The sequence below is a fragment of the Apteryx mantelli genome, chromosome 25 (assembly GCF_036417845.1).
Source record: "Apteryx mantelli isolate bAptMan1 chromosome 25, bAptMan1.hap1, whole genome shotgun sequence".
NCBI classification, from domain to species: domain Eukaryota; kingdom Metazoa; phylum Chordata; class Aves; order Apterygiformes; family Apterygidae; genus Apteryx; species Apteryx mantelli.
In genome coordinates this window covers 4,967,205-4,984,362 of record NC_090002.1, presented here as the reverse complement: position 1 = coordinate 4,984,362, position 17,158 = coordinate 4,967,205, and the positions used below count along the sequence as shown (strand labels likewise).

The following is a 17,158-nucleotide window of genomic DNA, read 5'->3' as shown; positions in this document are numbered from 1 at the left end:
TTATCATCTAATATTAGATCACAGCGATATCTCCTAACTTGTGGCCTTAAATTGTCCATCTGAAGCCAAAAGGTTAAAGCAGAAAACTCTCTGCTAGGTCTGCAGAGGAATGACTAGCAAAATGGTCTGGAGTACTGTTTTTGCATTGTCTGCCAGCCAACACGCTTTGTCCTGGCTCGCTCTAGCATTTCTTCCGTGATGTTTTACTTGCTGCTTGTTGGCTAACTAAATTGGTCAGCAAACGCTCCGGTAGTTGCAAAATAGTGTAAATCATGCCCCATGTTTTTAGAGGGAGAGAGAGAGAGAGAGAGGAAAGGGGGAGAGAGAAAAAAAAAAGGCAGCACAGGAAAAAATCAGTTTGGAGGAATTTAATGCAAGCTGTATACCTGGACTGACCGTAGCAAATTGTTGCCTGGTGTTAGAGCCATATGTCTTGGACGTTGAGCCAGCTGCTGCTGTGCATATTTACAGGTACCCAGCTGCCTGTTAGGCCCCCTTAATTCTGCTGCAGCGCAGCAGTTTACTGATGCTAAGAGGCTGGGAATATGCCATTTTCTCGAGCCAATATTTTTTCCAGTTAATTTCTTTTTCTTTTTCCGTGGGAATTTTGGAGCCAGAGCTAAACACTGCTGTTTGGCCATTTTGATGATCTCCTGCCAGTGTCAAATTGTCTCGCATTTCAAATGAATTTATCCAGCTGAACTCTAAGCAGCGCTGTGTCTTCTAACGGTGAATTACAAGCACGTCAGTGCTGTGCAGACGGTGTATCATGTAGATCCTGTTCTTCCTGGTACAAAACTAACATTGTCTTGATTTCCGCCTGGTGCGAGCAGGTGGCAGGGCTTCAGGGGTCTCCTGCTGGCTGCTGCTGGATTATCCGCTGTTAACCAAGATGACAGCGGCCTCTAGCGCCGCTCAAACATCCTTGGCGAAATTTATCTGTGATCCTGCCCTTGTCGTTTCGATGTGCTCTGTGGCCACGTCTTCTCCCAGGAGCCCGTCTAAGCTGCAGCTCCTCTCCTTAGGTGCAGGGTTCTTGCTTCGTAGGACTCCATGCGCGCAGAAGACAACTTTGGCTTTTAGGAGCACTGACGTTCCCTACAGATGGAAGTGATTCTTTAGGAGATCTTGCCAGGCTGGGATGTGCCTTGTTGTCAGACCTGTCTGGATGTTGCTGTGCGATACCTAGCACTGAAAGGATGGTCTCAGGTTTTGGGCTACTCTGAAGCCTTTCTTATAACCAGTCTGGTTCCCAGGGCAGATTGCAAAGCCAGCATGAAGCTCACAGCTTGTAGTTGGCTGTTAGGTCGGGTGAGATGAGCATCCACCAAGAACTTCTGAAACCCTCAAGGGCAGGTCTCAGGTCTGTATGTTCTCAGGAGTTTGAACAGTTTGAAAGGCCACACTTGAATTTGAAAACTTGCCTATTTTTGTAAGAATTAGGAGTTCAATTTGTCCCTCCTGGTCTTCCCCAGGCAGTTCGTTTATATGATTGCGTTTTGGAATTGTATTTTTCTTTCCTGTTCATCAGGAAGCTTCCAGCAGGATAGTAATACTTGGTGACTCGGCAAGCTGTTAGTTAGAGACTGGAAATACATCTCTGTCTTGCTTATTTTTTAATGTACTCTTTGACCAGTTTTGCAAAGAAATCAAGAATAAGAGTTAGCTGAGCTTGTTTTTTAAGGAGCTTTGGGGCTGATGGCTGTTCTCTGCTGAGCATCTTGCCCTCTGGAGTTTCCCCTGTGAATTTTTTCAGGTGAACAAAATTCGTTGACACGCTAGATAAATATCTAGCAAATATTTTCTCTTTTCTGCTTCATTACAAAGAGATTTCTAAGGACCCGGCTGCTAATTATACTAGCATGTAGATTAGGCTTTCTAATTTTATATTAATAACTGAATCCTCCTCCACCAGTACTCTAGGATGAACAATTTTGGCAAGTCCTTTTACCTCGTGATTCTTGTCCTGTCCAAATTCAGAACATGACTCTTCTAGGGTGAGTGCAGATGCCCGATCAGTCTGTTAACCCTTATCATCTGACCGCAAATACAAAGCACTGCTCTAAGAGTTAACCTGCGGAATTTGCACACAAAGGATATTTAAATTTCACTTCGAAGGAACTGGTGGAAAAAATTGTGAGCGTTGTCTCACTACCGTGTTGTTTTTTTCAGTAGCGTTCGACTCTATAACGCGTATCGTTGGGTGACTTAAAACAGAGTGGTCCTGTTCTCCTGGGGAAGGTCCCCAGGTTGCGAAGCAGTGGGGATGCTTGTGCAAGCTTGGGAAGGGACAGCTTTCCTCCCCGTGCCGCGCAGTGGACAACAAGAAGTTAAAAGGCCTCCTCTCGCCCATGAAGAAGTGAACAATCATCTGGCACCTGCTGCTGAAAGCATTTATCTGCCATGCTCTTGCAGTTAATCTCTTTCAGATAAAGACGGCCTTTTTTAAAAAGCTGCTGGTGCAGATGACGTGGGAGGGCAGGAATTCTGCCGGCGGTTGGATTTGCCATGTTGGGAAGAGATGAGGTTGCTCCCGCTGTATCAGAAATCAGGCTGCCTTTTTATTTGGAAAAAGGTCGAGGTGTGGGATGGGGGTCACTGCCCTTGAGCCTCATTCCCTGTAAAGAAGGCAAGCAGGTGTGCTGCCGCATGCTCAGCTGCCGGCTGACTTTATCCAGTGCTCAGGGGCAGGAGGGGGGCGATATTTTGGCATCCACTTTGGGCGGAGGAGCCCAGGCTGTAGGTTGGCCTGCTAACTAAAAGCAGGAATATATGCAGGATCCTACAGGAATGGTCAAGGAAACCAAGCTGGGACCACTCGAGCTAACCAATTTAAAAGACCCGCAGCTTGGCAGCATGGCACGAGCAGAAGGTAAAATTGCCTTTCCCCATCCCAAAATTGCCTTTCCCCATCCCTGTCTCTATGCAGAATTTGTTTGTGTTTCTTCTGTAGTTACTAATCGCAGCCGCTGACGTGTTTCACATATTTGATCGTTGTATCTAATGCCACCTTTGTCTAACTGCAAGTTCTGCAGCCAGGATTTCGGTTACATCTGAGTATCATTATGTGAGTGTTCAGGGTATGGGTGTTTAACTCTGTGTTCAAATACGTTTTCGTGTCCAAAAATGGCCATAAGAAACTAAAATATGTACTACAAGTATTTGTGAAAGTACTGTTTGAGGGTACAGCTGAGAACTAATTTAGCACAAAATCAGCAATTCTGTTAAATCCTTTGCTCCGCAGCACTGATGTGTGGATGTTACAGGTGGAGAAGCAAATGAAGCCATGTAGCTGCCCGGGGATTTCTGTAGGAAAAGTTTTTGAGCAACCGGAATAAATCTTCTATCCCTTAGAACAGCGGGAAACAGAGCATCTGGCACATGATAAGAAATTGCAGTCTTAGCTCAGTAGGAAATGGAAGCCAGTTATACATTATTAATATTCAGTGATGTTTTCTGTAAGTCAGCTGGGGGGCTGATCCGTGATTATATTCCTTGAAACTTTTCAGACATTTGTTAAATAGATTCTTCCACAAGGTGGCAGTCGGAGGCTTCTTAGCCCTATCTGCCAAGTGACCATTTCTCCTAAGGTTTTGGGTTCACTAGCTGAACCCTTTTTATCACCAGCAAGTTTTGATTTTTTTGGTTGCAAAAGGAAATTTCCTAAATATTCCGCTTTTGCCGAGTGAATCTTTTTCGGGAATTTCCTGCCTTGCTTCAGACTGCGAGCTAGCTTCTGGGAAGCTGTGATAGGTCTGCTGGAGGTTGTTTAAAATGTCAGATTGGGTTCTCTGACTTGCACTCCCTTGAAAATGAGAAAGAAAAATTCTGGGGGAGGCAAGACATAGATCCTTGCCTTCGTTCCATTCATCAACTGGCAGAAGCTGGAGAGTTAGCAACTGCCTTTCATCCCACTCCGCTTCATGCAGCAATTTTTTTATTTTTTTTTAAGCAAAGATTCAGCCTCTGAAGACTGCAGACTCTAGCGCGCGTTGGTCGGTGATGCAGTGCTAAACTGCTCAGCGTTGCATATTGACACCTAATGTCCTCTGCTGAGCAGAAACCAATCTGAGAATATTCCAGCCTGGGAAGCTTTGCACTTGTGACATCCACAACTAAATGTGTTCAATAAGTAATTGGAAGCTCAAAAGGGAAAATGTGTTGCTGGCTTGCTTTGTTTTGCTTTTTATTTCTTTGTGTTTGCAGATATCTTTGCTTTTCTCTTGCAGAAAAATTCCCTGGAAATTTTTTTTTAAAAACATTCTCTGAAAGAACCTTAAAGGTCTATGTTCACAGCACCAGCAAGCCTTCACAAGACAATGCAGTCAGTTTAAGGACACAATCACTGTGATATTTTTTGCCTTTTCCCTCTTCACTGTGATGCTGAGTGGGTGATTATAGCATTAGTTAATGCAAAGTGATAAAACTGATCATCTAAATGCTTCTAGTGTGTGTGCCGTCTCCCCCTGCCCCAAACTTCAGGAATTCTCCTGACCCAGTAGGTGCCATTGCTGTATTTTCCTCTTCTCACCAGGGAATTAACAGAGCACCCGTGGCTGAAAGGAAGCAGGAGTGCCTTCCCACTCGTTTCAGCGATTAAAGCACTACTCATTTTTGTATTGCAGCAGTCCAGCCTGTAGGAAGAGTTGTACTGGGCTAGCTGGTGTAGGAACACAGCACGAAAGGAGCGGCTCTGCTTTCTGAAGAGCATACAGTAAGCTTGAACGCAAGCAGATGGGAAAGCACGCACAAAACAAAATCAGTTAGAACTGTGTGTTGCAAAGTATTCTTAGAGCATCAGCTGCCATACATGTAATCCCAAACCACTGTAAAAATCACATCAAAGCAGGAGTTTTGAGGAGGGATGAAGGGTACTTGTTGTTTTGATTAACAAGCGGCAAAGGTCACAAGCCTCTTAATCCCTTGGAATCGGCACCTGAACGTGTTAGGCAAAGCAAAGCTGTTGCAAAGGGAGAATTTCATCTTGTGCTTGTTAACCTGCTAATCATCCTGTAAATAGATCATTGAAATTCAAGCATTTACGACTTGAGAATTCGTGGAGCAAATTGAAGCACAATGACCGTTCATAACAGCCAGGACTAAAGAGAAAAACAAAGGCCTGAAAATGGTGCACGCACCGACGAGCCTTTTCCAGCCAGCTGAGGAATGCTTTAAGAGCATGATCCCGAAATCTTGTTATCCTTTTGTCCTCAGCTTATTAAACTGCAGAACAGTGTCTGGCTGTGTCTCCCCTGATTCCCAGTTCAAACGCTTGCGCAGTCTGACATGTTGTGCCTCTCTCCTGCCTGTTAAATGGTCTTGTTAAACGATCATTAGCCAACTTTTTGCGGCCACTTTTCTAATGAATATTTTCAGTTGCTGCAGGCTGATGCACAGAATGTGGTAGCACAAGGATAAACACAGCAAAGAACAGAAACCTGTTGCTTGCTTAGATGCGAGAGCAGGAAAGTGTCTTTTCTGCCTGTTCCCGTGTAATTGGCAATGATTGATTTTTTGCTGCTGGGTGCATCCTTTATCATCTAGCTTCAGGAATTGTATTTTGGGAACTGCTGTCAGCATTGTTTCCTGCAAAGCTTATACTTGCTTCTCTTCCCTCCCCCAAGCTTGCAGAGAGTTTCTTAACTAATGGCAAGTTTCCAGCTTGTAGGATTGCATTGCTGGGATGCTGTACTTTTCCAATTGTTTCCAAGGGAACAGTATCAGTACTTGGGGCTTTTGGTGGGCTTTTTGTTCCTTTTTCCGTTTTTTTTTAACCTATAAATCTAAGTGCGGCCTGAGCTTCAGAGTATTATGAAGAAACTGTGTTAGGGAGTAACTTTGGTTTTGCGTGTGATCTGCTTGCAACAGTTTAGACGGGTAGAGTGGTTTTATTAAATTTCACAGTTTGAATAGTCTAGATAAAAAAGCTTTGTAGCCAGCTGGCTTGTTGTGATTTCCGGGATAGTTAGCACTGTTATGGATCTGTCCGGTGAGGATTTTTGAAATGACTGCAGTGTTTTGAGTAGTGATCTTAAGCTCTTGAGAAAAGCTATTTCAAACGTTTTTATAGTCTGAACGTCCATATGGTAATCCATAAGCTGAAGGAGCCTCTCCGGGCTCCCTTACCTGTCGATGGCTGTCGAGTTAAATGAATGTTTAACTTGCCAAGTTTTGACCCCCGTAGGGTGAGCATCCTTTAGGTGAGCGCTTTCCCTGTGTGGGTCACAGAAGTATGAAGATGTACAACTTCAGGAAGTTTTACAGACTCTCAGACTGGGGGATTTTGCCAAAGATGGCTGATTACTAGTAGCACGAACTCTCTGCTGCAGTAGGCAGTGTTTGTCACAGATGCTTGTACGCACGTGCTTGGAAGCCTTCAGGAAAGAGTTGTAACTAGATTATCAGAAGCTCCTGTGTTTCATGGAAAAAATCATCTGTTCTTGTTTGTCTCTGCAGCATTAACAGGGGACTGTGATTTCTTTTTCTGCATCATTTACCTTACTTGAGAGAGGGGGTTTCTCTCCGCAGCGTGTCCTTTTCTTTGCCTCTGGCTTAGGTTCTCCAATAAACAGGCTTGCTCTTATATTCTTGGTTTACCAGCTTGTATATCCAGGCTTGCTGTTGCCCTGTTTTGAATCTCCCCTTGGATTAGTATTTTATTACCGCTCCTTTTGGCCGGAGATGTTGATCAGCATTTGGGATCTGTGTTTCTGTGTTGCACTGACCTGATTAAAAGAGTTAACAAAGAAAATAGGTGTTTTCTTGAATACAGGAAGACTCGAACAGGAGCCAGATTCATCATTTGGTTCCCAACTTCTTTCTAGCTAATGCGCCAACGAAAAGCTCATAGCTCTCTCGTGGCAACAGCACACACTTTGCCCTACTGGGAACCATAAACTTCTGCAGTGGTTTTGCTGACTGTCACGTACACATCTCTAACGATTTTTATTCTGCTGCTTACATTTGCAACCAAAGCTCTGGGAAAAATCTGATCTTCTGTTTTGTGTGCTTTGGACTTGGCATGGTGGCTGCTCTTATTTCATCTATTTCTCAAAGAAAGCTTATTGCAAAAAATGCAACACATGAGACCATTTCTTTAAAGATCTGCATGGACCATGTGATATTTGCTGCCTGAATTCATGGGATGACATAGATGCTGCACTTTAATAAGCAATCTGTTCCCTTGAAAATGTAATTGAAAACTTTGTGGACTGTTTCCAGACTGCCTCATCCCTTGTTTGCTGTCTCTCCTCTTCAACCTGCTGCAATCTGTATTTTTTTTTCTCCTTTGGCAGGCCCTGTGTTGCTCTCCCTTTACCATTCAGACCAGCCTTGCTTTTGTGTCTGCATCGGACCTGCCATCTCATTTCAGTTCATTTGCTTTTTCTTTCCTCTTCCATTTAGCACACTGTAGTGTTTTAATATTCAGCTTGTAAGCAAAGTGAAGCATCACCTAAAATTGTAAAATCTGTCTTTACCCCCCCAAAAAAGAAAACCTTTGATGAATAGAGCAAAAATGTGCCTGGATTGCTAGCAGGTGTGGTGTTTGCTGTTTGAATGTGAAATGTTTATAGCGCAGCCAGTCTTGTATCAACAGCAAAAGGCTGTAGCTGCTTACTCTGAGAAACCAGCTATGTCACTATGCAGTAGCACTGCTGATTTGTATCAGAAAATTCAGTTGTCTCATACTCGTAAAATGGCTTTGGGTAAGCTCCGAGTGGTGGAGATTGCGTAAATGGAAGCCAAAAGTTGGCAATCGATAGAGACTGCAGCACGAACTGAGCCATTCTGACTTGCAAAACGTACTCGCCTGAAGATTAGGTCGCTGCTACAGGTTGGATGCCCAAAATTGCTAATAATGTTTGAAAATATGCTCATCTTTTATGTAAAAAAAAAAAAAAAAAAAAAAAAAAAAAAGCAGAGAGCAGGGAAAGAAGTCTGTAAGGATGAAGGGGAAAGAGATGCAAAATGATTTTTCCCGTGATGTATCCATGCATGCTACATCCATAAGCTCGGCTTCCTGCATGCAAAGCTGTAGTGAGATACTGAAACAAGGGAAATCCTGCAGACTTACTGTGCTCCTGTAAGCCTGCCAGTTCTGACCCTACCACAAAGCCCTTCTTATGGCTCATCATAGATATGCCCGGGCAATTATGTTTAGTAGCTGATCTGTTCTCCATGGATTTCTCTACCCTCTTTTAGAAACTATTTTTAAAATGTTTTGTCCTCTCTTGCATCCTGTGGCAGTGGGTTCCGTAATTTATTTGTGCTGGGTGTAAGAGTTCTTCAGCTGCTCTAAGTGTGAGCTCATGTTGCTCACGCGTCCCAGAAGCGTTCCTGAACAAGCAGAATGTGGCCCACTGCTGTATGTGCTGTTGTATGAACTGAATTCCTCCTCAGGCAAGGACAGTTATTATCATCTTTCCTCCTCTTATTCCCCTTTGCATGCAGATAGCTTCATACTGCTCTATTCTTGCTGAATCCTGCAATCATCCTAAGTACTGGACTTGGAAATTCCACTGATTCAAGGCTGCTGCAGTAAACTGTCCACCTGACTTAGCTACAAATTTAGTTACTTCGTGTTTTAGGTTTTTTGGGTTTGTTTTGTTTTTAACTACTACTCTGAAGTTAATTTGCAGTATATTTTGCAAATGCGTTCTTCCTGTAGGTGGCTTATTACTTCTGGATGCTGTGCAAATAGCAGCTATTCTACATGTGTTGAAAGCAGTAGAAAATGTTTATTGCTTCTTTTATGTGCTATTACTTGGGTAGCCCATATGCACTGTACAAAGGGGAGCAGAAGAGGACTACTTGTCTGCAAAATTAGGAGTTGCACAGCTTTCACTCATCAAACAGCAGCTTTTTCATTCATGAAACAGCAAATTCTTGGGAGGCAATCATCTCTCTGAATTTCAGGTGAGTCTAGTGTTGGCATATCCATCACAGCTAGTGTTTCTGTCTGGATAATCAATGGAAAGAAATGAGCTCTTCTGCGATGCACTCACAGGATCTGTGCTAGAGGCTCTCTCTGAAGGTGATGAATGGCACCCTGGAAGTGCAGTTAAGTGAGTCTAGCCAGCTCTGATGTAGACATCTCCATTGTAGCCTGCTCCTAGAGTATGATTCATCTCCCCTACAATTAGAAGTCTGCAGTGCAGGCATCTTCATCACAGATGAGCCTTCACAATCTCCTTATACTCTTTGGAGATCTCAGCACTATAGTCAGGGGAGTTCAGGCCATGATTTGTCTGATCAAATATACCCAACCATTTCAGGTGAGCAGACTCTCAGGTGTGCTCTGCTGACAGTCAAAGTGGTCTTTAGTGGACAGCTGGGAAGAGTCCAAGGACAAATTAAGCATATTCCTTGATAGGTTTTTCTCCTGTCACTTGGCTAATTACTCTTTGAACATACCTAGGTCTTTGATACTCTGTTATCCTGGAGCAGTGATAAATCTATAAGACCATTTCATTTCAGACACCCTCACTCGTGTATTGTGAGACAGTGTTAATAATCATTCCCCATTAACGAGACTGAAGAGTCCAATCTAATTAATCTTACCTCAGATGGAAGCCACTCCACCAATATGGAAATCAGACTTACTGCTCTGTGGTCTGTCACTGCTGGAGAACTGTTTAAAAATTGTATTTTATTTCCTGTTTTCATTTCTGCTGGTGCTGAAGCCACTTAGTGGAAGTTAATACTGCAGTTTAAGTCAACCATTTCACATCTGAGCTTCAGAAATTTGGGGGAAATAGAAATGAGCCCTGGTGAATTGTTACTGTTTGTTTTGTTGACTTGCTCTAAAATGTCTTCTGCTGAAACTTCAGATTGACTCTGTTCCTGTAGCTTGTCCCACATAAAGATAGGTTCTCACTTAGGAATTTCTCTGAGGTCCTCCACTCTGAATGCCAGTGCAGAGAGTTCAGTTTATATATTCTCATACAAATAATTATTTTGAAACCTCCTAGGTTTGAAAAAATTTAGTGGTGTTCAGCTCCATATTTCAACTGTCTGTTTTTTAGTATTAAGGGACTCAATTTCCTCTGGTGTGTTTGGAGGTCATTTCTTCGTTGTGTTCCTTAACTTTTTTTAAGGTATTTTTGTCTTTGTGAGATGCATGTAGTTCAGTTGGCTTCTATTGTAACAGATTTATTATTGAAGAAGACCGCATATTGCAGAAATATGATCGTGAATATAATGACAGGAAGGAGAGTGTAAGAAAGATGCCTGTGCAGGGTCTTTGTTCTTGAGATCTTAATGTGAATGAGAAGCTTTTTTAAATGATGCAATAAGACATGGAATGGTACAAATAATATACTAAATGGTTACTCCTATCATAACAGAACATGTTCAACACTAAAGCGTTTATTTAGAGACTGTCAGGAGAATGTAATTTGAGCATTTGGGTATCTCACACTCATAGGAAAGTTGTCCCTAAACAGAAGAAGAAAGTAGTCTTGATAGATGAAGCTAAAATGACTTTTGTGCATATGAAAGAGAATAACGTTTCTGCTTCAGAGCTTGCAGAGACAGAAAGGCAAAACATTTGTTTCTGTTTTAACCTATTCTGCCCCCCCCCCCTTTTTTTTTATTAGGTCATATCTGACCCCGGTGCGGGATGAAGAAGCAGAATCCCTGAGGAAGGCACGATCCAGACAGGCCCGACAGACTCGCAGGTCTACACAGGTGAAAAGGAGTTCCTCATGTTCATGTGCAGGATAAAGAGGCAGTGTTTCTTTTGCTCTTGTGTAACAACAGAGTTACAGCTACGTCTAAGTCAGAATGAGAACAATTTGGATAGCTGATTCTGACAGCTCTCTAGATCTCGCATCAGAGAAACTAATTTTCTCCATCTGTTCACAGTGTTTCCCCATTGTATCAAAAGGCTGAAGGCATTTTTGAACCATTTAATCTATTGCTTAGGACAAGGAGATTTTTTTACCATCTCTCCATGTTGGAGAGATTCTGGCAAAAGTTCCTGTGAACAGTTATTTCAAAGTTCTCCTCCAAGTATACATGAGTTAGAATTCAAAGTTCTCATTTCTGCAGTTTATCTGCCCTTAAGTATGTAGTTTGATCATGTATATTTGGGTTGCATTGACCCAGTGATTGCATAAGTACACTGAGAAGTGTGTTAAAGTCAACCAAATCCTTTTCTTTGTGTTAGCTTAAAGTTGAGGCCCAGAAGCATTAGCCTGGCCAGATATTAGTATGCTGGACATTGTGAACTTGATGCCTGACCTGGAAGACTTGAAATCTAATTGCACAAAGAAGAAATTTCTCTCTCTTACCTTCTCTCTAGGGTGTGACACTTACCGACCTTCAGGAAGCAGAGCGAACCTTCAGCCGGTCTCGGGCAGAACGGCAAGCTCAGGAACAGCAAAGTGAGAAACCTGAGAGCACAGAGCCTACTGAAGACAGCAGTGAGAGACAGGAGACCCGGCCACGGTGGAGCAGAAGTACAGATGAGGAGGTGATCCTCCTGGCCTTACTTCTCATTGCTTCACACTTGATGAAGTCATTTAGGATAGCTGAGAAATTTCTTGGGGATCTCTGTTTATTTTAGGTGGGGGGGACAGACTTGCTGGAAAGGGAATAGTGCAGGAGTACTTCTCACTTCAGCAATCTACATGAGGAATGTGGACATGTAGGTGTTAGAGATCAGCTAGTCCTTTGCTCTCCACTGAGAATATCACTGTTTTATCTCTTGCCAGAAAATGAAACTTTGTAAATCACAGATAATTCTGTCTATTGATAGATTTGTGGCCTGAATCCATCCTTGTTGTATGGACTGGACTGAGGTTTTGTGTTAACATTTTTCACTGATATTCTCTGTGTAACTAGAAAGCTAGAGAGGCCAGTTTTCTCCCCTGCCACCACTCTTTTTATTTTTATTTTTTTAACTCTAAATAATTTGTTTCTATCAGATAACTTGTTTGTCCTGTTATAGGTGGTAGGGAAAACCAGACTGATACCACACTAGTGATGGGAAGGTGCTCTCACTTTGTGACTATACAATGTTTTTTACATTCACCCCAGTCTGATGGAATGAACTGTACCTGATCTGGTGAGTGGAGGTCATCACTTCCAGCAACAGTGAAGAAAACAATGCAGTCTAAAAGATTTTGTCCATTATCCAGTTACCTGCAACCCCACATCCTATAGTTCCTCTTCATTCTACTAACTTTTGTCATGGCTGTTTGTTTATAGACTGTCTATCGGCGATTAAGGTGCCCAGTACAAACAGACAAACCTACAACACCTGTATCTCCCTCCACATCAGCACCTCTCCTTTATACAAGCTCTTACCTGACTCGAGCAAATAAGTATCTAGATCTTGACTCTGTGAATCCAGCAGACTTCAGAGGTGCAGCCACAGAGATGGAGAAAAATGGTATGTATCCAGCAGAATGAAGAACAATCTGAAAGTGTCAGATCAGGGATTTTCATGAGTTTTAGAACTTTCAGTATATACAGACAGACACAGTAAAGTTTACTTATTATTATGAGAGGAGTGGTACAAGATGTTATTCGTTTAAATGGAATTCCTAACCTAGGATACCAACCCAGAGCACTACACAGCATATTTCATATAACAGAGGGAGGTAAAAGGATGTTTCTCCCTTTTGGGTAACTTACTGAGATAGTAGTCTGGGGAACTTTTAGATCTTGGAGTTGGAGGGAGTGATTCCACTAGTACAGCCTGTCCTCAGAATAAAACTAAGCTGGGATGGTTTGGGGAGAGCTGACAGGTAGGGTAGTCTCTCTCTGGGCTCTGATAAAGGAAAGTGTGTGGGTAGCTAGATGTAATGGGGCACTGGGATTCCATTTCATTTCATTTAATAACTGTGGGGTAATACAACACAAGCCAAGATGACCTTGGTCAGTTTGAAAAGAACCCCGGTGCCTTAGCAAAAGCACAGATGTAAATCACTGAAACCAAAGCAGTCTTTCTTTGCTTGACTAGAGTGTGAAGATCAAGATTTAGACGACAGATCTCCAAACAAACAGTCAATTCGAGAGAGGCGGCGGCCAAAAGAGAGGCGAAGAGGCACTGGCATCATTTTCTCAACAAAAGACGTGAGTTTTAATTTCTTAAAGAAGAGAAACTCATTCTGTTATATTCAGGGTGAATTTCCTTCCAATTGCAAGATTCAAATTTTTTCCAAGAGTCATTTGATTTCACATTAGTCCTTCCCTGTCCAACAGTATTTCAGACTGGCAGTTCCAAAGGAATCACTTCCCTGTTTGGACCATGTAAGATCGAAACAGCAGGGTTTGGGAGGCCTATTTTTGAACCACAAATCAGTGTGATTTTTGCAGAATTCTGAGATAGCCCACATGGGAGAAGAGAGATTAGAAGTCTAGTTTCTTTGGAAGAAGGAGGTCATGAGCCACTGGAAGTATTTTCAAATTCCTTTTGAGCCCAGATCTGGCTGCCCTTTAGCCCCCCTTGCAAAAGGGAAGACAATGAAGAATAAAACCGGTGTCTGGATCCCCTGTGTAGCATCAAAGAACACACGCAGCATATAATGCGGAAGAGCTCTCTGTCTCGTAGTCATTTTTCTTAGTCCTGGTTTCAAGGGGATTTCTCCAGTCTGAGAGAAGAAAGCCAGTCCTTGAAGCCTTGATTAGAGAATCAGGTAGGAAACTAGATCACCTTTTTCAGCAGGGGAATAAATACTATGAAATCATGGTTAAGAAGTCTGCAACAATTCTAGTCCAGCTATGGACATATAGGCTTCCTCCTGCACCTCAGAGGTGGAGGCTTCCTGCACAATACTGTGGAAACACCTAGTAGGCCAGCTGTAGATATGTTGAATCTTTGGAATTACAGATAAGTTGAACAGGGCTCTACTGGAAATGTCAGAACTCCCATCAAAAGACCTGTTTCAAAAACACCCCCTTTTGATTATTTTCAAATAATTCTTAATTTTTGCACATGGGTACCAAATGTGATTTCTTGCTTATTTTTGTTTTTCTTTAGTTAAATGTTTTACAGCTTGTCCAGTTGTCTACAGGATTATTGTAGCAACATTACTGGCTTCAGAGCAGGAGGAAAATCATTTCTCTTCTCAGAGTTTTTGTTTGTTTCCCCAGTTATCTCTATACAAAACTCCAGATACAACTTTTGCAATACCTTGAGTTCTATATGGAATCAAATGTGATGTCATGATAGTCTGCCATTGCTCCATAAAATCCTAGAGCACAGCTATGGAGCTGTTACAAGAGGCAGTGGGAAGTATCTGCCAAAGTGCAAGCTGTCTGGCATGGCTATTCTTTCCTTCTGGAGTCTTTTTGAAGTGGAGAATATTCTTTGTAACTCAATATTATGTTGACATTTCAGACATGTGGTCATCTCAAGTGTCAAGGCATTTGTTTCCTAAGCAAGTTAAGGAATATTACTCTTTCTCTTAATGACCAAAGTCTAGTCTTCAGGAGCATCGAGTCACAGTAGCCATCTCAAGAGGGTAGTTCTATCCCCAGGACTAATCTTCTAAATGGCCACGAGGTTACCAAACCTGATCTGATAATCATCCAATAGCAGCCAGCCAGACATTTATTTTGACAGAATTTTTCTTAGCTTTAACATCCAAGAGAATTTGGAGGAAAGCACCCTACAAATGGGTGTCATTTGGGGTGCTTGCATTTAAAAAATAAATCTGCCGCCCTACAACACTCCCAAACTCCAGACATGCCACAATAAAAACTCCACTGGTAAGCCACTCAGCTACCTGTGGAAGTTTTCTCAGCTGTACAGAACATCAGGAGATAAGTGATTTCCCCTTTGCTATGTCTGATTCTGTTCCCAAAGAGCATGCAGAACACCTGTAAAGCTTATTAACATGTGGGAAAATTTGGTGTGCTGTCAAATGCTTGCACCATTAACTCTGTTTAAGGTTCTTGCAAGTAGGCTGCTACAATACAGTTTTAACTACTTTGGGGAATATAGTTGACATCTGTTTTCTCTGTTGGCCTGGTCAGATAAGTGCTCTGAGCAAAATTCACTCTAGGTATCCTTCCTAAAGACTGTCCTCAAGCACCTACCTATAAAAAGAGTCTCTCACGCATACTTTATTAGAAACTTCCTCAGATCATAAGCAGTACATTATCTTGCTGTGATAAAAAAAATTTTGTTAATCCCAAGGCTGCCTAATTATATTGGGTGTTTTGTTTTGTTTTTTTTATCCTAGGATGATGATGAAGTTGATGGAAACGAGGAAGTGAAGGAAACTCGGGTAAGTGAAAATGTATGTCTAAATAGCTGGTGCTTTACTCTCTTGAATGGTGATGGCAAGAGGTCTTCTATGGCTTCACTTTTGTTAATACAAGAGATTCAAGCTCTATTCAGGAGCTGAGTACAAACTGGGAGGTAGTTCTGAGTAGCAGATTGCTTATTGAGTTTTGTTCTGAAAGATGCAGAATATAGACTGGCCTAAGTTCAAAAGTTTGCTCTTTATGAACCACATAGACAGTTCTCAAACCCGAAGGGACTGGAGCCAAAGCAGGGGTGAATGCGTTACTGAAAGCGCTGTCAGAAGCTGCCATGTCTGGGGAGCGTGGCTGTCAGGTGTCTCGAGGAAAGCACATGACCTTGTATCTCAGAATTGTTCTGACACTGTTATTTTGGACTGTATGTTTTGAATTTCCAAAATCTGTTCTCTTGTCTCCTCGTGGATTTGTTTCCTTTTGGGAAATTGTCTTGCCAAGCAACACATCAGAGCTCGTTCTTTGTTTCCCTGTTCTTGCAATAATCCCATTATCCTTCTATTCTTTCCTTGGTAACGATTATCAAGTTCTTTCAAATTGACGTGGTTTCTTTTGTTTTTGTCTGTCTTTGTCGAAAGCACATTTGAGCCTGACAACATGACTTTGACAATGGATTTAGGCTAAATTCCCAAACTGTTAAGCAGTATGTGCAAGACCTGGGAAAAATAGCAATCTTAAGGTTGCATAGGGGTCAGCATGCTGCGTGATGTTAGATCTTGGACAGAAAATGTTAAACTTAATAGTCGTCCTTTTGCATACCCTGCCGTGCTCTAGAGGGATTGAAGCATCATTTTATTGAAAAGCTAGATGGTTCTTTGCTCAGAGTTTTCAGTTATATTCTTTGGAGTACACTTTTGTTTTTCTTTTTGCAATACTGAGTCAAAATGGGACAAAGTCACAGTTAGCCTTATGGGGACCAGAGACTTGGGCTAGGATGGCTCTTGGTATGTGCTCATCTTTCAGTGCTGGCCTTTGCCTTGCTAATGCTTACTTTGCAAATGGGAAATGTAGGACATTCCTTCCCACTATGTATGTTAGAGAGGAAGCACCACCTGTTTTAAGTAGCCAAGCTCTTTCCACAGGAGATTCTGTTCATGGCGTGTACAACTTTGTCAAACCTTCCACTTAAGTGACTGAATCTTTCATGCAGGGCATCACCCTTAAAATTGTTTTGAAACTTCTGCAATCTTGCAATGAGATTGAAGGAAGGAAATGTGTTTTGTGAAGTTTAAAAATAATGATAGGGACACCTTGTTTTCAGTAGCCATGTTTTGAAGTAGGAGTCGCTAGTCTTGTTCTTCTGGAAAGTTGTCCTGGATTAGCTAAATTAACTGAGATTGCAGGTTTGGAGACTTCCTTGAGTCTAGTACTAAAATTGCTGAAAACTCTATTGAGCACAGTCCTCACAGCTTTTGTACATGGGTAAACTATTTAACAAGGACTCAGCATATGTTTCTGCCCAAGAATGCAGGATCACCCAGTCTTCTGCAGTTAATGATGTTGTCTTCCCCTGAATTAATAGCAAGGAATTGTCCTGTCTTACTCTTCCCACAATTTTCTTGTGGGTTCTCACCGAATGCACAGCAACTTCCCTGCAGTTCCCTTGGCCTCTTTTTGCATCTGTTTTGTGGCAGCCGTCTCCCGTTTTCTGCTTATGCACCTCACGTGTGTTGGAGCCTGATTTAGACTCTCCTTCCACTATGCTGATGCTTTTTTTCCCCCCCCTTTCTCCTAGTCCTCTTGTTTTTATCCAGTTTCCAGTTCTTTTTCTTTACTGTTTGCCTCCAGGGTTGTGTATCTTATCTTGGTCACTCTTCCTCAATTTGTTTTACAGTTCAAATCAGTGAGATTTCTGTCCTGCTGATTGGCCATCAGTTCAGCAAGA

At 42.2% G+C, this 17,158-nt stretch overlaps 1 protein-coding gene across 4 annotated transcripts in view; it reads left to right on the top strand.

Moving 5' to 3' along the window:
- The window catches only part of PPP1R12B (protein phosphatase 1 regulatory subunit 12B), a 127,348-nt gene that overhangs the window by 66,194 nt on the left and 43,996 nt on the right, over positions 1 to 17,158 (top strand). For all 4 annotated transcript variants that reach the window (XR_010886310.1, XM_067310476.1, XM_067310477.1 and 1 more), the window contains exons 15-19: positions 10,599 to 10,689; positions 11,306 to 11,476; positions 12,214 to 12,397; positions 12,971 to 13,083; positions 15,198 to 15,242. Coding sequence is in view for 3 of the 4 variants with exons in the window: in XM_067310476.1 (XP_067166577.1) it covers positions 10,599 to 10,689; positions 11,306 to 11,476; positions 12,214 to 12,397; positions 12,971 to 13,083; positions 15,198 to 15,242 (604 nt within the window). In the remaining variant the exon portion in view is untranslated. The remainder of the gene's footprint in view (positions 1 to 10,598; positions 10,690 to 11,305; positions 11,477 to 12,213; positions 12,398 to 12,970; positions 13,084 to 15,197; positions 15,243 to 17,158) is intronic.